This window comes from Mandrillus leucophaeus, unplaced genomic scaffold, assembly GCF_000951045.1.
Source record: "Mandrillus leucophaeus isolate KB7577 unplaced genomic scaffold, Mleu.le_1.0 Scaffold41, whole genome shotgun sequence".
Taxonomy (NCBI): Eukaryota; Metazoa; Chordata; class Mammalia; order Primates; family Cercopithecidae; genus Mandrillus; species Mandrillus leucophaeus.
In genome coordinates, this window is record NW_012104365.1 from 501,026 (window position 1) to 522,575 (window position 21,550).

Below are 21,550 nucleotides of genomic sequence, written 5' to 3' on the forward strand. Positions count from 1 at the left end.
GCAGACGTGTCCCGGGCCAGGCCGGGCGGTGGAAGGAGGAGAAGGAGAGTCAAATAAAATAAGACCACCCCCCACCACCAAAAAATGGATAGAGTTAGTACGAGAAGTGCCCAGTGAAGCCAAATGACACGTCATTTTACAGTATGACCTTTTTTTCCCCTTCCAGACTTGCAGGCTTTTTCAAAAGCAGAGCGGAGAATTAATTGTAGCAGCTGCCCCCCCCACCACCACCAGCGCCCCCCCAACACTATTTTAATAAACCATTAAAAAACACATTTTTCTGCTGGCTGGCCACATTGAGAGTGCTTTGTGAAAAGAAAAAACAAAGGCATTCACAAATCAGATAAAACTGGAGAATGACATTTGTCTGTAAATGGCTTCTTGGTCTGGAAATGGCGTGGTTTTTTTTGGGGGGGGTTGTCCTTTTCAAGGTGGGAGGGGGGATTGAGAGTGCTGTAAGGAGAAGACTTCCTCCAGGTGGGAAGAGATAAAAAGACATTAATTAGTTGTTTATGAAATGATATTTATTTGTTTGGTTTTGGGTTTTTCTTTTTTTTTTTTGATTGCGATTTTTCCTCTGGCAAAAAAATAAAATTAAATTAAAAAAGGTTATAAGGAGATGGCCTTTCCTCCTTTTTTTTTCCTTAAGGTGCTGTTTTGGGGGGAAAAAAATTTTAAATGACCAAAAGAATTACACAGCATTAATTAAAAATGGAAGTTTTCCACTTCCTTGATAATTTGGCTATCTGAATAAATTTGTGAATTTGCTAGGTTAAGACCTAGTTCGTGGTCACATTTCAACAAAACAGCTTGAGTAGAAAGAAGAAAATATAAAAGGCCGTTTTTTGTTGTTGTTTTTTTCCTTTGGTGGCTTTTGCTTTGCTCTTTTTGGATAGGTCATGACTTTGTTCTCCTGGGTCCAGATTTATAAAAGAAGAAAAATACTAATTAAGTGAAAATAAGTGTCTTTGATGTTTATGCATTTGCAATTTCAGTAATTAAATGGTACATGTGTTGCTGTCTTGTCTAAAACTTTTAAAGGCAGAATTATGCTGTTGGGATATTATGTGTATAACTTGATTTCAAAGTATAAATCTGGAAAAGTCTAGAATCTTTTCTGTGAATGCTATCTGAATACTAATTTAAGTCAAGTGTGATGCTAATGGTATCTTAAATTTCCAACACCTTTTGTGCTGTGATCACAAAGTCTCCACTTAATTTGAGACTGTTACTCAGAACACACCTTGCGTCACAGGGGCTAATCTAAATGTCCTAGTCTATATGACTACATTACATCATGATGTATTGATTGCCTCTGGCCTAGGAATCCGCAGCTTAAGCCAGTGACACAACATTTTGCATTTTTCAATGGTGATTCTCACCAAATAATGCCTCCCCCCAAAAGAGGAAACCTAATAATGCCCCAAATCCTCTTTTTACTCTATCTTAATGACATAAAAATTAAGTGAATTAGAGAACTTACAATGATCTTAAAATAATTTTTCAGCCACATTTCATGAATGTGGAAACTGAGGCACGGATCTGTTTTTGCCTGTAAAAGATACGTCCTGTAACTGTTACACAGTTTAGCACTTCTGAAATTAGAATATTAGCGATCCTGCTAAATATTACGTATTCTCTTCATGGCCTCTCTTAATAGTGCCATTTATATTTTTAATTTACCAAAGTTAGGCTCATTAAGATAGTGTTTGCTTTGAAATCAATGTTTTCCATAGAAACTAATTTTAACTTTTACAGATACTGATTATGGGCTTGTGAGAAGGCAAGTGAAGGAGGAATGCTCTGCTATCTGGGCATTAAAACAAAACAATACAATTAAAAGTTAAAAAGAAAAAGGGGTGAAAACAAACAGATTTGTGTGGAAGGAGGGCAAAATATTCACACATAGATGATCTGTTGGAGAATGTGCATCGCAAAAAAGAAGATGCAAAATAGCCATCCTCCCTCTAGCTTGATGGAAATGTGTTTTTTCCATGAAACATATATGTATTTTTACAAATGACAGATGATTTAAAATGGAGGCATGTGTTTCTACTCTTTGAGTTGGGAAGGGCTTGGAATCTTTCAAATTCAGTAGTTCCCAGGGATAGTTTTCCTTTTGATTAAAGTTTTGTTCTTGTATTACTTTTTACGGTTACAGTTTACCTAATGCTAATAGGGTCTCAAGAACCGTATTTGATATTAAAGTGTGGTTTTTCCAGAAGATGACAGATAATTGATGGTCTCCCCTTTTCCTCAGCAACATAGTTGTACCCAGAGGGAATTTATCTTTAGAAAGATATAGTTTGTGAGGAAAGAGGAGTATGGCTAAGTGGATAAAATGTAATGCAGTTTTAGGGGTGGATTTTTAAGTAGCCCAAGGGGTAGGAAACCTGCACAGAAAGAAGCTGCGTTGTGAAAATGTTTAGAAGGAAAGTGCTGCATCGCTACGTGATGTGGAAGAGACTGCAGCGTCTGGGCATTGTTGGGAATCCCGGGTATTTTAACCATGAAACATCTGACAACGAATTGTGTGTCTAGATACGTTTATGTGTGAATGTTCATGTATCAGGGATTCAGTTTCACAGTTTTAACTTCAATTTTCTTGTTTACCCCGCAAATGACAAAATTGCGTCATTCCTTCTCTTTGCCCCTTTCCATCACCACCCCACAATTTTTTAAACAATCAAAAGAAAAAAACGAAAACCAGCAAACCCTGAATTCTTGTTTGTTATTTTGGTGGTGAAATACTGCAGGTAGACACTGAGTTGGACATTGATTTCCTTTTCTCTGCGTCGAAATGTCAAGAAAAGTTGCAAGTCTATGATTTTGTGTTTGGTTTTTTGTGTGTTGCTTCTATGGAAAAACAAAACAACAGCAGCAGGTCCTCCCTGCCCAAAGTGTTAAAATGCCTCCTTCATAACCTGAGACTTACTTTCGTTTTCTAGGTGCTGGAGAATCTGGTAAAAGCACCATTGTGAAGCAGATGAGGATCCTGCATGTTAATGGGTTTAATGGAGAGTAAGTGTCAAATCTGTGCAGGGGCACCAAGTAAGAGGAACAGACTTTATACTAACCTTTAGGAAGTATAGGTAGGCTTTGGGGGCTGGGCAGCCAGTTTTCACTTAATTTTTCTGGATTTACATATTAGAAAATCCTGGGAAGGGCTCTTTAGGGTCCCCCCCCTTGGGTCTTTGGTGCAGCAAATACTACTGATGAAAGCACCAGTGTTTGTGACAAACATCTCCCTATCCCAAGAAAATCATGCCTGGTTGCGGGGGATGCTTGACAGCACTTGGCCCCGTGACAGCCCCTCTCTGGGCCAGGTCCCTGCCACAGCCTCCAGACATCACTGCAGTGTCTTCAATGTGGCTTTGGCCGCCCCCTTGTCCTGCCCATGCTGGTCACTGCAGATTCACCCCACCCCACCCCACACAGATTTCAATGTAATGAACCAACACAGGATGTTTTAGGAAACATCGTTTCCATAATATTCTCACCAGAAACAGATTTGGAAGTGGCAGCCCGTGTTTATAGTTTGTAATTTTTTTTTGTCCCCCTTTAAATTACCATTATGAGCAAATCATTGTTTCTCTTTAAAACAAAAAGCAAATCAGTACCCCTGCCTGAGGAAAAGAAAAGGGAACTTTTATGTAAAGGATGGAAAGCCTGGGAGTTAGGCACTCCCAGCCTCACTGAGGGGCATTTTTGCCTTTGAAAAGTCCTCCCAGGTATCCTGGTATAGTGCAGTGTGGCAGTCCGGTAGCGGGAATGAAGATTACACGGGAGAGACTTTATGTTAGACCTGCGACACAAGTTAGGAAGCCCTGCCTGGCATGAGGAATGCAAACAGGGAGCATTCAATAAATCGGGGAACTTGCTTTTCTCCCCAAGACCCCAGATTGGGGCCTGCCCATCGTTCTCATGTGACAAAGTGTGTAAAAAACAGAAAAAACTAAGTTGACCAGTCTATTTTCACTGGTGTGAGAGCGTTAAGCTCACTAGATTTCAAGCACCTGAAGGCACTAGTTTGTAATTACTAGCTGGTTAGCCTAGTCCTGTTCCCTTTCTTAAACCTGGATTCAATTGAAAATTTAACCTTGAGTTGCTTTGGCTTCCATTTCAAAAGGGGAGATGGAGACAAGGCGGTAGCATTTAATTATACCAATGCCTGCCCACCCCCACGCTCCCCCCCCCCCAAAAAAAAACACCTTTACTAGTCACTAAGCATCCGGGAAACGAACGTGAACTTTTTCACCTTTCAGAGCAAGGCAGGCAGCTCCTTATGGTGAATTCTAGAATTTGTTAGATCAAATAATTGTTTAGAGGAGGATGACATCACCCATACAAATAGTCATGTTAGTTTAGGATGCTTTTTCTACTTTAACCCTGAATTCAGAAGGATTGGTTGGGATGCAGAAGGATGGGCTTCTTTACTCAACTGATTATGACTCTCAGTGGCTTATCAACATGCACATATGTGCTATTGAGTAAGTTAGCATCACTTGTCACCAAGCAATTCTGAAATTCTTAATTCTTGACACACCCCTCGATAAAGCCCTGCCAACGGAGACTGCCATCCTGACCATAAATAAAAACCCGGAGACAGACTTCCAACCATGAATTTTGTCATTTGAAGAAAAATCTTGCATAAATTTCCCTCCTGCAGCTTGCAGGAGTACTTCATGAGAGTAGTTAAGCAAAAATAATTTGACCACGTATCCTCTAGATAAATATTTTCATTAAAACTGGACATGGCTAGCATTTTTCAAAGATGCAGCAGCCACTATTTACCTTATTTTGAGTCGAGTAGAAGCTAAGTCACCTTTGAAATAAATTACTAACAGCTTCATTACCCTACAGATTGCCCTAAAATTTAAAAATTTTTATAGAAAGGATTCTCCTCCCTAAGTGAGCCAGCCTATAACACCAGGCAAGGGTTTTAAACCAGAACTTCTCTTTTCTGTTTTCTTTTTGGAAAGAGGAAGCAACATTCCCAGTTTGCCTTCTCTGCAGACAAGGGCATAGATATGTTAAATTTAGCCTGTGAAAGGGTTTGCAGGGGTATTCCTCATGGGAGCCTAGATACCTTATTTTTATCTCATCCAACTGCCTCCTTTTTTCTTTTTCCTCACTGCGGTATTGCAACAAAAGCTATTTCCTTCTTAACTAGGAATTCCCTGTGACACAGTGAGATCTGTCCCTAAAGGGTGGTCTGTGTGGTACAGGGTTTTTCCTCCCTGATCTTGCGTTTTGTTAGGGCTCTGCTGAGCTATTAAATTTGCCTTAACTCTCTGCGGGCTGCCATACCGATTAAATTTTTAAGAGTAAGATAATATTGATTTGACCTTCAGAAATACGGAGTTTGGATGTGGATTTTCTAACTCAAAGCTAACTCTTTTTCTTACATTTAGTGCCAGGAACAAAACAAAACCAAAATATAAACACCATTAACATTGGTTGAAGTAAGCTGATCAATTACCAAACTGTAGAAGGCTGCCCTTCGGCCTTCAAGGAGGAATTCCTACTGTTTATGAAGATTGGGTTTGGGGTTTTTTTTTTTTTCTTCTTTTTCTTTTTTCTATGGTGGTAGTGGGTGGGCTTTTTTTCTTTTAATTTTTTTTTATTTTTATTTTTTTGCTGTATCACAGTCCAGACATAGTTTAATGACAATTTATGGGGAACAATTATTTATAAATAAAACCATTTTATAGGTAGTTTCCTTCCACTGCAAGAAGTGAGGTCATTAGTTTTGCAGGAAATCCTGGGCAGAAATCTCCCCCGTCTATGCCTTTGTGCCTTAAGTTACAACACTGGGAAGATTCTGACCTGGGAGAATTAGGAGCCTTATGCGCTGCCACATTCTCAGAAGAATTGTGAGATAAATCACTGCTTTAGCTCCCTAATGCATGTACGTTTAGTGAAAGCACAAGAAAATAATTATCCATCCCTCCTGTGTCCGACCAGAGTCTCCAGAGAGCTCTGTTAATACTGCAGCAAACGTGTAGGATTCTTCCCCCATGGCCTGCAGTCTCAGTGGACGTTCCAATTTAGCCAGAAAGGCGACCTCAGAATTAACGGGAGGATGGATGGCGCGCGAATTGTTGCTTTTGCTCTTGGCTGATTGTTTAGGAATGTAGAGAGACTGTGTGGGGTTTGTGTGAAATTGCGGTGCCTTGCAGATTAGGTGAGCTTTCAATCTCTCTTTAAAAGGGGCGGCGAAGAGGACCCGCAGGCTGCAAGGAGCAACAGCGATGGGTAGGCACATTCAAAAACAGAAAAATTTTTTAACAAACAAAACAAACATGAAGATCATACTGGGAAACTGAGGCCAGAGACCCGGGAAGAAAATAAAAGTCATTTAAAGGACCATCAGCCATATTGGCATGCATTTGCAAATAACACACAATTTCCTGACATTTTGGAGCAAGTAAAGTGCGTAACATAATTTTTTTGGCCATGCTTAAAGTAGAATGAGATCCAGCTGGGGGAAAGTTATAGATTTCAGCTTTAGACGATCAATTTAGGATTTTGAGAATTGATGTTTTTCCATATGGTTTCTATTTTCCCCCAGCTCTCCATTTGAACCAGCTACTTGTTTTTAAAACTATCTACTAAATTCCATCTACCCACTGGTTGGTCTGATTTTAAAATTTCAGACCTCTTTGAAACAAAATTTTTTTCCTTTATTAAAATATGCAGTGCTGCACCGTCTTTAATTTTGAAAAATGCCTTGGTACCTTGCAGCAGGTCGTTAAGAATCATCTTGAAAAGCCTCTGGCCTTTTAAAAATGATCAAATTTATTTGAATCTAAGGCACTTTACGTTAGCTAGTACATAAGGAAATTCATGATGGCATCTTTTATTTTTCCATTCATCATCAAATTATTTTTTCTTTGCTTCCTGCATCCCCACACCCATCACACATACACACACGCACACACATGCACATGCATACACAGACACGCACACACACGCACACGCACACACAGCCACACGCGCCGCGCGCACACACACGCATGCCAGGTAACCGCTCTAGCTCTGCTGCGTGTTTCGCATGCAGCGGTGGAGTGGCTCTTTTTCATGAGAACATCCAGAACCACTGACTTAGTTTAGGGCATCTCAAAGAAACAGCTTCTGTGGCCGGGGAGGGGAGGGGCAAAAATCTTGGGGTCTGGGGACAAAGTAACTGACACATGTTTGTTCATCTGTTTCTTTTAGAATATATTATCCCTAGATGATGGCTACAGTTTCTCATCTTCCCGGCTATGTCCTATCACAATTTGCATGCTGGAATTGCTCGGTCTTAGGAACTTCTAATAAGAATACTATTCTGTTGTCTGAGGGGGGAGGGGGGATGGGGCCCCTACTACCTTACCTTAAACGATGATTGAAAAAACGAAAAATGGACTGAAATCCTTAATTGGCAGAAATGTAGTGTGGCAACTATCCAAAAAGGCATCTCTATAAGAAATGACTAATTGACAATCTACTGTACCAAAAGTTGGCATTTGAGCAAAATATGACAAGTCCTTAGTGAGCAACCTACTGTGTACTAGATGTCGTGCTAAACCCTTGAACCCTACTAATACCTTGGCCTGCACATCTCTCTGACTCTGTTCTGCAAGTCAATATAAGTATTAACATTCGTGAGAAATAAAAATTCTCTGCATGTTTCAGCAATCCCTGTATCTCGCGTCTGTCTTCTGTCTTCCTTTGTCTGTCTTTTCCTACCAAAGCACAAGGATAAGGTGGAGACCTGAATAGCCTCCCCCACCACTTAGTTAGCTGAAGCAGGGGAGGGGAGGAGCTCTTAAAAACTGAACGCAGCCCATCTGCTTTATACATAGAAGGGGGAGGAGGAGGCACCAAGACCCTAAAAGTACTTCCAGCCTTAGTCCCAATTTTGTAGCGAATCAGAATTCTAGCTAATGGCATATGTTTTGCCTTTGTTGAGTAGTTTAAAGACATCTAAGGAATTTTCTCTGAATTTCACAATCAACGTTAAATTCATTAAGCAATAGTAAAAGTGATGATAAACCTGCCAACCCCCAGTATAATATCTCCATCTACATAGTAATTGCTTCAATGGAAGAATTTTATGTTTTAGTATTACACACCCGAATTAGATTTTAGATTTCTATTTTAGCTGTTTTATACTTGATATACTCCCACACCTATTCACATACGTAGATGAATACTGAACACGTTCTCAAAATATCCGTATTTTAAGACGGGAAGTTTTCCAATTATCATACTACTGCTTAGACCAAAATATCAAACTGAATGAAAGAAACTTGTTTCTGGAAATACTTTTCTCTTGCTGTATGCAGATTTGGATATTTAGTACCCGAATGTATCTAATTTTACTATTGTGGAACCTCAAAACCAAAGGTTCATAGCTTTCATTACCTATGAAATGGAGCCTGCTTTTAATGAATGGGAATAGATTTGTCCTAGGGGGTTTTAGGTAAATTCTGAATTCAAAAGTGAACATTGGGGACCATCAAACACAAATCCTTTTAATTTCTAACATCTAAATAATTGATGTTAGACTAATATCAAGGCTGGAAATTCTTAATTTCAGACATGAGCTTTGATTCTGCACACACAAAGCAGACAGTCCCACAGAACGGTCAGGACTCACTCCCTTTCACTTGAAGGTGGTTGCTTTAGGAGTCTGGGGGCCAGAATCAGATGTCAGATTTGTGCACAAGACCTGAAGCTCACCTCCCTGTCATCTGTGTTTCTGAGGTTCTCTGGACCTGCAGCACTTTTACTCAAATGGCCCTGAGGGGATTCCTGGCAACATCTGTCCTCCACCCCAACCCCAGACACCCCCCACCACTAATGAGCATGACCCCTCTGAACTTCATCAGCTCTTCAATGTAGAAGAGCAGTGGTGCAGAGACCTGTGAAAGAGGCTTCACGTAGGAAAGGGGCGAGATGGGATCCTTCAGCAGGTGAAGGCCCAGAAGTACACAGACGTTTATTCAGAAAGAATAAATTTGCAAGTATAATTCTTTGAGAAAGGAAAGACCAAATGATTTGTGGAAGGCCTGTCGACAGGCGTGCACTTGGCCCCACCGTCCATTCCAGTCCCTCCACCCCCGGCCCGCCCCTGCTGCTCCACTGACCACCCAGTCTGCTCTTGCTAATTAACCTCCCTTCGCCTTTCCTCTGCCTTAACTTTGTCCTGTTCTAGTCTGGAGGGATTATATGTTTAATTTCTACCTCCATTCTATGAATTGGTGAATCAGCCAAGTGAATGCTTCAAAAACTGGGAATCTCAAAAGATCAATATATATATGTGTATGTATGAGTGTGTATATACACAGACACACACACACACACCATGAAAAAGATACTCTGTCCCCTCTATATCCCACCCCCATTGGTTTCTGCCTCCGTGACTCAAGACTTACCCCTCTCAGCCTCAGTTTCCCCATCAGAGGAGCAGGACCGTAGCACCTTTTTTCTGCATGACGATGCCCTCACCTCCCAGGGCCTGACAGGTACAGCAGGTGTGCTGTGTGTGCTTGTTCCATTTTTGGGCTATAGACCTGATGAGATACATACTCCACACAAGAGGCCTTTTCTTGCCCCCTGAAAACATAAACTCGAGAACCTTCCCTGGCTGTGCTTCTAATGAAGGCTAGTTTCTGAAAAACATAACAGTATTTGGATCAGTGTAATCTGGTACAAAAATTAACATTCTCTTGTGGTCCCCAGAAGCCAAAGGGTGTGGCCTTTACCTGTGGGACAAGTAACCCTGAATATAGATAATTCCGTAAAGACCACACAGGCCGTCCCATGTGGCTGAGTTAAAGTCAATGAAAAGCTACAACACCTTCAACCTCTACTTGCCAGCGGGATCTGACCCCCTTCCCCTTAGATTATAAGGCCTTCTAGGGGGTGGAATCTTACTTGATTCCTATTGCACATGGACCAACATGTACTAACATCATGAACTAGAAATTTCATTGCTGCTAGCCGGGGTGCCTGGAGCATCGCACATATGCCTTTTTCTTTTTTTTTTTTGATAGAGTCTCACGCTGGCTGGAGTTCAGTGGCCCCATCCTGGCTCACTGCAACCTCTGCCTCCCGAGTAGCTGGGATTACAGACACATGCCACCACGCCCAGCTAATTTTTTTATGTTTTTAGTAGAGATGAGGTTTCACCATGTTGGCCAGACTGGTCTCGAACTCCTGACCTCAGGCAGTCTGCCCACCTCAGGCTCCCAAAGTGCTGGGATTACAGGCATGAGCCATCGTGCCCAGACTCCTGTAATGAACTGTTAGAATCACCACCACCTGTGCTCACTGGTTCTCTCACTATGCTCATCTAGCAACTGAGTGAATTCCAAGTCAAACCATGGGACTGTTTTGCTCTACCCCAACCTCAGAGTGACCTATCACTCCAGCCTCACCCTTACCCAGATGCTGATAAGACCAGGAGAAGCCTTTAGGAAGTGTTAGTATGTAGTGTGGGGGTTTCCAACCCATGAAAGATTAAATGAGCTGCGTGCAACTTCTGGTACAGTCAAGATTGTTCAGGCAATTTGCTAATCTGCCCGATTGGGCATGTCCTCAGGACACATTTGGGAGGTTATAATTTGCAACCACGTTTATTCAGCTACCTCCAATCTTTGTACAGATCTGAGCCCACAACTCCTTGAAGAACAGAATACTATGCTTTTTAGTCGGGATATCTTTATGAAAGCAGTACTCTTAACTGACGTGGTGCAATATGATTTTCTTTTCTTTTCAATTCCACTGCAGTGAGAAGGCAACCAAAGTGCAGGACATCAAAAACAACCTGAAAGAGGCAATCGAAGTACGTTCTGGCTCCTTGTGCTTTCTGTCTTGTAGCCCCTCCCATCCAGTGCTGTTCCCTGACCGCTCTGCTAAATCATTTTCAGACCATTGTGGCCGCCATGAGCAACCTGGTGCCCCCTGTGGAGCTGGCCAACCCCGAGAACCAGTTCAGAGTGGACTACATTCTGAGTGTGATGAACGTGCCTGACTTTGACTTCCCTCCCGTAAGCTACACCCCAACTTGTGTGGCCTTAGCCCCGCCCACCTGAGCACAGTGTTCCTATAGGAACGTCAGTGACAGCCCTGCATGTGGGCAAGAAAAAAGTTCTGAGCTACGGCAGGCTTAATTATTCCCTCATTCACTTCTTAGGACAAACAAAACTATTTTAAATATGGCACACAAATACTAATTGTCCATTTACTCCACTGGAAGTGCCCTAAGGTGTACCTTGGGATGCCTCAGTGAAGTGCCAAATGGAAGACAGTCTCATTTTAAACAGGTGACCTTTTAACATTGATTAAGAGTTTTTCTAAAGTCAGTCCTTGTCTCGGGGCAAATGAAATCTTTTCTCATTATTTAAAAAAATGAAATATATCTAAATTATAACTCAAAAATAATCATGAAATAGAACATATGGAAAAGACTTTCCTCTGGATGCACGACACTGTTGGCTCCCTAAAGAACTACTTTTAGGGAACAAAAAACCATTCAAGCCCAAGCATATATGTTTAGGCCCCTTCGTGGGGAGAATGGCTTATAAGCGGGGAATGGGAAATGAGATAGAAAGATGTATGCGTTTGTAAGGCCCACAAGGAAGAGACTTGTCTACAGCTAAAACAATGAGTTATTGTTGCCTTTTGTCAGGCTTTCGTGGGAATTTGTGTTTGTATATTTTAGATCGACTTGGCTGCAAACTTACATTAGCAGAGAAATTAGTAGTATTTAGTTAGTATGGATAGCTAAATTTTTTTAAATAGCATCATTTTGAAAAAAATTAAAGCAGTAAACACAGTATGTATAATATAACCCACTGACTTTCTTATGATTCCATATTTAATAGGAAAAACAGCAGCCTATTAAAAATGTATCCGAACAATAACCTTTCATTAGTCCTACTAACATCTGAACTTTTATGTTCCCACCTACAAGTCCCCTATCATACTTTTTTTTGTTAAGATTCACATTTTCCCAGAAGGAAGATTTAGTCCCGGCACATCCTACAAATGAAGTTTCTTATTGTCACAACATTGAACCATTTATTGGCATATTCGCCTAACACAGATTAGTGTATATTCTTCCTAAACAATTCTGTAAAGAAACTAAATTACTCAGTAGCTCCCCCCATTCCCCCCACACACACAAAAAGAAACTACCCAAAACCAGTAGTTCACAATAAGACCAGCAGCTAATTGCATGAACTTTTGAATATGTTTAACGTGTTGAATTAAAGTTCTTTGTGAGCATTAATTCATTAATTGGGCTCAAAATTCAGAATCACACCAAGTGTCGGTCACATAGGGAACTCTGGTCTCGGGGTTCGAATGACAGTGTCCTTGATTAGTTCAAGTTCTTGTCTTTCTCTAAACTTTCTTGTGTTCACTTTCAGGAATTCTACGAGCATGCCAAGGCTCTGTGGGAGGACGAAGGAGTACGTGCCTGCTATGAACGCTCCAACGAGTACCAGCTGATTGACTGCGCCCAGTAGTAAGTAACCCCACCCGACCCACCGGCACATAAAACAGGCAGACACAAGAAAACATGCAAACCTGTGATCCTGCTTGGAAAGCTGCTTGTCGATGATTCCTTTCGTAGAAGCCAACCAGTTACCCCACTGGCAGAAAGTTCGAATCTGATTGAATTGTTTTATAAAGTCCTTAATTGCATTTTTTTTTTTTTTTTCTTAGTGCAGGGACATTATTTTATATAAACATTGAATGTCTGTTAGAGCAAGATGATGATGAGTTTCATAGTATTCCTAATTACTGGGAAGTAATTAATTGAATTGACCCAAAGCATTTACAGAAATAGGGCAGTTCTCACCTTTTGAATGATGTAAAAATACTACATTTTATTGCTGTAATTTTAAAACATAACAAAGAGGAACAGTGAAGACAGCTACGCCTCCTCTCTCGTTGGTAGTTGTTGATTGCTCTATTTCTGCTCTCAGGTAAGAGACTCCAGTAGCTGCCTAGTGTTACTAGATCTGAGTGACTCTAGGTAGAGTTTGCTTTTGTGTTGTCTTGACTTTTGAACTCTATTTCATGTCCTTATTTATTCCTTCCCCCCGGCTCTTGATTTCAAGGATGGTAAGTGGTCAGTGTATTTTAAATCCTAAACTGTACACCTAAGCAGTACAGTACCGTGGTGGGGTCATTTTCAAATAAATTACTACCTGCAAGGAGGATGGGTTAAGGCCTGCAGTAGCAGTGGGAAAGTCCTCTTTCTCCAAAGTCACTCATAAAGGTGGGCTCGCCTGATTAGTGTGTTGGTAAATGAAGAAGGGGGAAACTTACGAAACAGATTTTATTGCACAACTCCACCTGATGCCCACGCTGCTACTCTTGTTGCCTAACACCTGACTTACCGTTCCCTCAGGGATTGCCTTCTCTCCCTGTCACCCACCGTGGTCTCTCCCAGAGGACATCACACCCCATAGCTAGAAAGTTGCCTTTTAAATAGTTTATGGCCTCCCTCATCTTGCACGTGATATAGCAAGCATATGGTGGTCAGGGTTATTTTAAAAATATGTAAAGATAATTATTATTATTATTATTTAGATGGAGTCTCACTCTGTTGCCCAGGCTGGAGTGCAGTGGTGCAGTCTTGGCTCACTGCAACCTCTGCCTCCTGGGTTCAAGTGATTCTCCTGCCTCAGCCTCCTGAGTAGCTGGGACTACAGGTGCCCGCCACCACACCCAGCCCATTTTTGTATTTTTAGTAGAGATGGGGTTTCACCATATTGGCCAGGCTGGTCTCGAACTCCTGACCTTGTGATCTGACTGCCTTGGCCCCCCAAAGTGCTGGAATTAGAGGCGTGAGCCACCGCGCCCAGCCAAAAATGTAAAGATATCTTTTGTTTGTTGATGCTGCACAAATGCACAAAGCAGTCTCAGTTAATATTATGAAGTAGGAGTGTCTTGTGACTCGGGACAGGGGAGTCTAGTAGAGGTTTGATGTTTTAGCTGTCCTTATTACAAGTAGCTGAAACTCGGAACTGATTTTGCTATAGGAAGTATTAACTAATCAGAACCAAGGTGCCAGGCTGACTCACCAAGGGCTAAGATTGCTTTACTTAGTAGCCTCAGGCCCAAGGAACTGATTGTGAAAACCACCTGAATAAACAGGAGGGAGGAAGAGGTAATACTGTTTATCTATAAATCATACAAGCCTATGTTAGGGTCTGTGCAATCTATCAACCCCAGCCCTGCCTTCCCATAGGAAATTCCTTTGATTATTTTCAGTTGCCACATACACAGATATTCCACAGTTTAATATACAAGCAAATTTGTATATTTTTTCAAGGAACAGAAAAACAGTCCATCTTGGCTGGTCCCTGTGGCCCCCAGCCCCCACTCCTTCTTCAACAAAGTCCCTGATTTTCTCAAAAGTTCGAACTAAAAGCTGGAAGCGCTAATTATAGTAACGCAAAACAAATGGAAATCCTGGAATTGTTTGCATTTTGTATTTTGGATCCAAGTCAGAAGTGAAGTACAGGTACAAGATTAGGAGAGTTTAACCATCCCAGTTTTGAATGCTGGGGGGCAGGGAGTCACAGCTGCATTAATTAACAGTAGCTTAGCCAGGTGGTTGAAGTCTGTTGGGTTTCATTTTCTCTCTCAAATCATTTAGAAGTTTTTGGGGTTTTTTAATGCAACACTCAATTACTCCTGAAACTTTGTCTGAAAACTGCACCATTTGTATAGATCATGAAAAGTTGTAAGGAAACTCAGAGAAAAAGAGAACAACGCAGCTTAAAACCTTTAAAATGTCCTCCCTCACCGCTGGCTCAAACAGCCCTGCATCTGCCGTGGCCGGCACGTTTCTGTTGAACTGCCTTTATGTTAAAGTTGGGATACTGGTACCGTGCCCATTTCTTAAGCTGCCTATTTTTATTTGTTGAGCTGGGGTTTGGCTGGCTCCACTCCAGATGTCTCTCTCACAAGATTTGGTGCTGATGATCTATTTATAGAACTGTGGTTCTGTTGCCATGGTAACATGCTGGAGGCCAGGGCGGCTGGGGAGCTATTTCTGGACTGGTGCTGTAATGTAAGACTGATTGGGCAAGTTAGTATATCCTCTAAGCCAGACTAACTCTGAACTAGTAAAAAGGAAGAGGGGAACACAAAACTTAGGCAGTTTCTTGAAACAGACTTTTCTCTCTTTATGATTTTCTTTTCTCATTAGCCCACTTTAAAACAATTCCAATCTCTACATGCCTCTCCCTCCAAAAAATAAACTGGTTTTAGCATTTTCTGTATTAATTAAATTACCCCAATCTTTCAAAAGTAAATTTTCCTGTGTGTCTAGTCAGGCAACACAAACAAGATGCTTTTTAAATGAAAAGTTTAATATCTGGAGCGTTCTATTTCATGGACCAAACAGAACGGAAGAGAACTTTGTGTTTGTTTCCTGTTCAGGATGGCTAGGGCGAGAAGGCCCCTTTGTGCCAACCTCTTTTGTTCCCTTTAATCAATGAGATTCTTAAAAAGTGAAAAGGAAGGGATACAGATTCTCAGTAACTAAAACAATCTCATGTGCCCTTGAGGAGAAAGTCCTTGATGTTTTTAAGAATGTCACTTTATTTATTTATTTTTTTAACTGAATGATACAGAGGTATACAATTTTCAAACTGTTTGCCATTTTAGGCAGGAAATTTGAAAATTAAAATGTTTTTGTCAAGCATTACCAAATGGCACAGATTGTGATAGGTCAGCCTGGTTTTGGGGTCCTTTCTCTACTGGTTGATATGCATAAAACCTTTTAAAAATCAAGAATATTACCAGAAAGCAACAGGAATAAACAAGCTAAGTATAGAATAAAAAAGAAAAATAGAAAAAAATAAACATGAAGACAAAGCCCCAGCACTGTCCTGTGCTGTTTGTGTGGCCCCACTGCACCGAGGCCGCAGGCTAGCTGCTAGACGCATCTAGAGTTCCCTGATTCCTAAAATTATTGATCTTAAATCCCATTTGGCCTAACTTTCTTAAGGCATCAGCTTTGAGTTATAAATGTAACCAACACACAAGCAAATGTGCCATTGACTTAGTGCTGCATAACTGTGGGACGGTCACTTCCGTTGAGCCTGACCTTGTAGAGAGACACAAATAGTTGGCAAATTAACGTGAACGCTGTGAACACCCCATGTGCCTTTCTTTTTCTCCCAGCTTCCTGGACAAGATCGATGTGATCAAGCAGGCTGACTATGTGCCGAGCGACCAGGTGTGCAAAACCCTTCACCACCAGAGGACCCTGAGCCCTCTTCCCAAACTACCCCAGACTTTTGCTTTAGATTGGAAATTATTACTATTTCGATTGGCTTTGCTGAGATCCATTGACCTCAATTTTGTTCTAGGACCTGCTTCGCTGCCGCGTCCTGACTTCTGGAATCTTCGAGACCAAGTTCCAGGTGGACAAAGTCAACTTCCAGTAAGCCCACTGTTACCTTTTTATATAACAGAGATCATGGTTTCTTGACATTTACCCCAGCCCCTCTGGAATAACCAGCTGTCTTCCTCTCCACCAGCATGTTTGACGTGGGTGGCCAGCGTGATGAACGCCGCAAGTGGATCCAGTGCTTCAACGGTAGGACGCTGTGGGCTTGGCTGTTGGTGAAGAACGCTTTGCTTCTGTGTTGTTAGGGATCGGTGTCGCTGCTCACGCTCTTGGCTTTGCTTTCTTTGGTTAAGATGTGACTGCCATCATCTTCGTGGTGGCCAGCAGCAGCTACAACATGGTCATCCGGGAGGACAATCAGACCAACCGCCTGCAGGAGGCCCTGAACCTCTTCAAGAGCATCTGGAACAACAGGTTTGTGGAGTGGCCGCCCACCCCCTGCGCTTGCCCAGGAGGCCCTGGTCTGCACTGTTTGTAGAAAAGAACCCTGTGCAAGCATTCCAGACCCCTGGCCAAAAGCGCGCTTCTCCCGGGCATTCACACGGCCTCCCTTCTTGTAGATGGCTGCGCACCATCTCTGTGATTCTGTTCCTCAACAAGCAAGATCTGCTCGCTGAGAAAGTCCTTGCTGGGAAATCGAAGATTGAGGACTACTTTCCAGAATTTGCTCGCTACACTACTCCTGAGGATGGTGTGTATGGCTTCCACTCTTTTGCTGGCTGTTCATTGCGGTGGTTCTTTTTCAAACAGTCGGGCTGAAAGCCGCCATCCCCCTCCCACCACCAAACCATAAAGGATCTGTAAGAGAAGCAAGAAAAACACACTTGCATTAATTCTCATATGGAAAAAGCAGGGTTTTGAAGACTTCAGGAGCTACAATGATGCTAGCACCCCAGCTCTGCTTGACTTTTTAATTACATTAATATATATTCCCTTTTTTTTATAGCTACTCCCGAGCCCGGAGAGGACCCACGCGTGACCCGGGCCAAGTACTTCATTCGAGATGAGTTTCTGGTGAGTTGAGCCTGTCTTTAGTTTCCTCTCTTGCTCCTCCTCTTTTTCTCATGGATGTAAATTTACTTCAGGGGTTCAGCTACCCAGGTCCATGGTTTTAGTTCACGCACATCCAGTGTGGATTTGAGTTCTTTGCACCCCTCCTTTTGCTTTCGTTTTCATATGACATCAGAGACTGGCCAACAGCTGTCCCTGGTAGGTGTCCCCATCAGTGATAGGGTGGTTCCTGGCGAGGGTGTCACTGACGAGTCCCTGCGTTTGTACCCGCAGAGGATCAGCACTGCCAGTGGAGATGGGCGTCACTACTGCTACCCTCACTTCACCTGCGCTGTGGACACTGAGAACATCCGCCGTGTGTTCAACGACTGCCGTGACATCATTCAGCGCATGCACCTTCGTCAGTACGAGCTGCTCTAAGAAGGGAACCCCCAAATTTAATTAAAGCCTTAAGCACAATTAATTAAAAGTGAAACGTAATTGTACAAGCAGTTAATCACCCACCATAGGGCATGATTAACAAAGCAACCTTTCCCTTCCCCCAAGTGATTTTGCGAAACCCCCTTTTCCCTTCAGCTTGCTTAGATGTTCCAAATTTAGAAAGCTTAAGGCGGCCTACAGAAAAAGGAGAAAAGGCCACAGAAGTTCCCTCTGACTTTCAATAAAAATAAATAAAACAACAGCAGCAAACAAATAAAATGAAATAAAAGAAACAAATGAAATAAATATTGTGTTGTGCAGCATTAAAAAAAATCAAAATAAAAATTAAATGTGAGCAAAGAATGATGGGACTCCCGTGAGTTATTTGTGGTTCTGCGCAGATTCCTGTCATTCATGGTTTGACTTGGCCCTTACATCAAAAGTTGGGAGGCCCCAAGGTGAAGTGGGTATAAAATCTCACCACTGTATGTTTTCTGGTGACTGTAAAATGTAGGTGTCTTGAAATAATTTTCAGACAATAGGAAAAGTCCACTCCTGTTGATCTCCCAAACTTTTACCCCATAGTGGACCACTATGCCCCAGTCACCTCTACATTTTGATCACTGCCATCCTATCCAAAGATTCTGCCAACTTATGCCATTACATCATCACACAGTTTGCCTGCTGACCCAGGCTTCCTAAGAAAAGTAGTGTATTTTTTGCTATAAGATAGGGACTAAATGATGTGGAGAAATATAGGAGCGCCATGTTTCAAATCAATGGGGTTATTCAAGAAACGGTGTAGCCATTTGGGGAAAATTTAGACTGGATCCCTACCTCACTGCACACACCAAAATGAATTTGACAAGTTGATCACATACATCTAAATAAAAGAGGTACTTTTTAAAGGGGCTATTTTACAGTTAAACTCTTGGGTTTATAAAGGGCCTCTCTGCAGCATAACCTGAGACCTAAAGGCCTTAAGGGGGTTGGGGATGACTACAAAAATGAAAATCACACTTCAAATTTGAATGGGGGAAGGGCCTGGGTTGGGTAAAAATTTAACAAAGGGTTTACTTAATAAGCAGAGTTTTTATGAATTAATAAGCAATATCATCAGAAAAATGGGCACAGTATATAAGCATGCAACTTAAATACAAATAGCTAATAAACCTCGGGATATGTGGACCATCACTCACAATATTCACTATAATTGGGAGTGGGGATGGGAGTCCATACTCAGTGGGTTGGAGTGTGGCTTATTTCTGAGGTCCTGTGGGTTCCCTAGACTTTCACCCCTAGGCTTATCCCCCAAGGTGTTGTCACTTACGTGGTCACTTCCTGGGTGGCTCCCAGGAAGGGTGGGAGGAAGTGACCAGCATCAACGATGGTGCCCTCTGAAGCTGGGCAAATGGGACTTCAAGTTCATTCTGTAATCCAGGCCCCAAATCCACTTCCTATTCTAGTTTCCAGATCAAATTATTCTCACCCAAATTAATCATACAATATAGCTCACCAGAGGCGAGCGATGAGCCCCAAGGAGGGTAGAAAAGTTGCAAATACCTGCATTTCCATCCAATTTTTCACACAACATTCAGTCCACGTGTGCTTGCTATGCAGTTTTTAGTACAAAGCCCTCAAACACCCCCAAATAAATATACAATCCAAGTAAAAATTGGGGCTTGCTATGCAAATATAACCAAAAGACTAGCCCACATGTTCCCATAATCCTCCAAAGCACCCTAAATAAACACCTAAAACCTGAACAGTGGCTATCAAGTGCAACCACAAGACCAGCCCCTAGCTCCTCTTCCAAGATGGCCACCTGTATGCCCCTTTTGCACAGAAATTCTGGAACCGTCTAAGCATAATCCACATGAGATTGTCACAGCTCTAGCCACATATCCATCAAAATTAGAAAACACAAAATTCCCAGGCCATAGAGATGCCCAGGAAAATGATACCACAGAACCCCACCTTGTTGGTCATAACTGACAGAGACTTCATGGTATCTTCTAGAAGAAGGGCCACAAAAGTCACAGTTATCAGGTATCTACTAGTGCTAGCCATTACCCAATGGGATAGGTTCAGCTGCTATTTTGACAGTGAGTAAACGAGGCCCAGAGAGGCCCCGAGAGAGGTCTCTAGTGAGAAGGGAAGATGGGCTTCAAACTCAAGTAGCCAAAGCCCACTGCTTGGTCCCTACAAGATACTGTTGTCCTGGAAGATGCAGGAGAAAAGAGAAAAAGGTCTCCTGGTGTTCTTCCCATGATGTCAGTTATCAGGAGTCCATGACCTGTGACCCCCATCGAAAATCCTGCAGGTCACCATGGGATTCCACACCCAGGTAGTTGGGTGGGGCCTCTTCCCACAGACCGTGGCACTGGCCATACTCCTGCCTCCCTACCAGGTCAGGGCTCTGCCCTCACCAGTCACCCTGATGTGTTTGAGACTTGCTTCCCTGTGTCAGGGCTCATCACTGCTATTTAAAACAGTTTTGTTTTCCTTTTCCCTTTGCCCCTGGGACCAAGCAGAACTTCTACAGCTATTTTAAAATCTACATTTTAGGATCTTCAAAAAACAAAACATAATAAAGAATTTCATCTAAATCTTTGATTACAAGAAGCCATTTAAAAAAAAAATTTTTTTTAATCAGAATGCCTGCAATCCCAGCACTTTGGGAGGCCAAGGTGGGCAGATCACGAGGTCAGGAGATCGAGACCATCCTGGCTAACACGGTGAAACTCCGTCTCTACTAAAAATACAAAAAATTGGCCAGGTGTGGTGGCGGGCACCTGTAGTCCAAGCTACTCAGGAGGCTGAGGCAGGAGAATGGCGTGAACCCAGGAGGCGGAGCTTGTGGTGGGCCGAGATTGTGCCACTGCACTCCAGCCTGGGCGACGGAGCAAGTCCGTCTCAAAAAAAAAGAAAAAAGAAAAAAGAAAAAAATTTAATCCGATGTTCAAATCGCTATTAAAGTGCAAAGCAAACTATTTTTCTAAAGGTAACAATTTCACCACAGTTTGTAGAGATGTATAAGCCAAATATTATAAATGACTATTCATTGACCTTTTAGATTGAACATGATAATAAAAAACCATCAGGGCCCTTCACAGTGTGAGAAGGGTCTAGAAAGGGACAGAATTTTTATTTACCTCCACTTTTACTTAAATGTGCACAAAATTATGCCCCCAAAATGGCCACATATGCATACCCCTTCTACCTAGACCTCTTATTATCATGCTTATTATCCTCTTATTATCACGCTTTCTTGGATGGCTTTGGTCATCTTTTCACTCAATAAATACATAGAGACTATGGGATCCATGCCAGCCAGTGGGAATTCTGCTCTCGTGGGATTCATGTTCTAGCGAGGGAGACACACACTTACTAAATAAATGATAAAAAGAATTACAGATGGTGACAAAATCTCTGAAGCAATAAGCAGGATGCGGGCAGTGGGGAATCGGAGATATTTGAGGAGGGATTTCACTTTAGATAGAATAGCTGGGGAGGGCCTCTCTGATGTAGTACATTTTCTTCTGAGAATGTGAAAGATGAGAAGAAGCCAGCCATCAAGTATTAATAGCTAACATCATTATTTAAAATTGTTATTAAAATATAATTAACGGCCAGGTGCAGTGGCTCACACCTGTAATCCTAGCACTTTGGGAGTCTGAGGCGGGC

General features: G+C 42.1%; 2 protein-coding genes across 6 annotated transcripts in view; both read left to right on the forward strand.

The window, feature by feature from the left end:
• LOC105548340 (neuroendocrine secretory protein 55) overlaps nucleotides 1-16,457 on the forward strand; it is a 75,995-nt gene extending 59,538 nt beyond the window's left edge. The window contains exons 2-8 of one of the 2 annotated variants that reach the window (XM_011992310.1): nucleotides 2,949-3,021; nucleotides 6,214-6,258; nucleotides 10,783-10,837; nucleotides 10,923-11,042; nucleotides 12,426-12,523; nucleotides 16,204-16,258; nucleotides 16,392-16,457. The gene's annotated coding sequence lies outside the window, so the exon portion shown is untranslated. Of the gene's footprint in view, nucleotides 1-2,948; nucleotides 3,022-6,213; nucleotides 6,259-10,782; nucleotides 10,838-10,922; nucleotides 11,043-12,425; nucleotides 12,524-16,203; nucleotides 16,259-16,391 lie in introns of those variants that run through there. The other variant, XM_011992311.1, reaches the window with a different exon arrangement.
• Nucleotides 1-18,226, forward strand: part of LOC105548339 (guanine nucleotide-binding protein G(s) subunit alpha) — a 77,733-nt gene extending 59,507 nt beyond the window's left edge. For 3 of the 4 annotated variants that reach the window (XM_011992307.1, XM_011992308.1, XM_011992306.1), the window contains exons 2-13: nucleotides 2,949-3,021; nucleotides 6,214-6,258; nucleotides 10,783-10,837; nucleotides 10,923-11,042; nucleotides 12,426-12,523; nucleotides 16,204-16,258; nucleotides 16,392-16,465; nucleotides 16,563-16,621; nucleotides 16,726-16,846; nucleotides 16,993-17,123; nucleotides 17,379-17,446; nucleotides 17,717-18,226. In XM_011992307.1, the coding sequence (XP_011847697.1) occupies nucleotides 2,949-3,021; nucleotides 6,214-6,258; nucleotides 10,783-10,837; nucleotides 10,923-11,042; nucleotides 12,426-12,523; nucleotides 16,204-16,258; nucleotides 16,392-16,465; nucleotides 16,563-16,621; nucleotides 16,726-16,846; nucleotides 16,993-17,123; nucleotides 17,379-17,446; nucleotides 17,717-17,863 (1,046 nt within the window). In that variant the 3' untranslated portion in view covers nucleotides 17,864-18,226. Of the gene's footprint in view, nucleotides 1-2,948; nucleotides 3,022-6,213; nucleotides 6,259-6,747; nucleotides 6,751-10,782; nucleotides 10,838-10,922; nucleotides 11,043-12,425; nucleotides 12,524-16,203; nucleotides 16,259-16,391; nucleotides 16,466-16,562; nucleotides 16,622-16,725; nucleotides 16,847-16,992; nucleotides 17,124-17,378; nucleotides 17,447-17,716 lie in introns of all 4 variants that reach the window. The other variant, XM_011992305.1, reaches the window with a different exon arrangement.
• The last annotated feature ends 3,324 nt before the right edge of the window (nucleotides 18,227-21,550 follow it).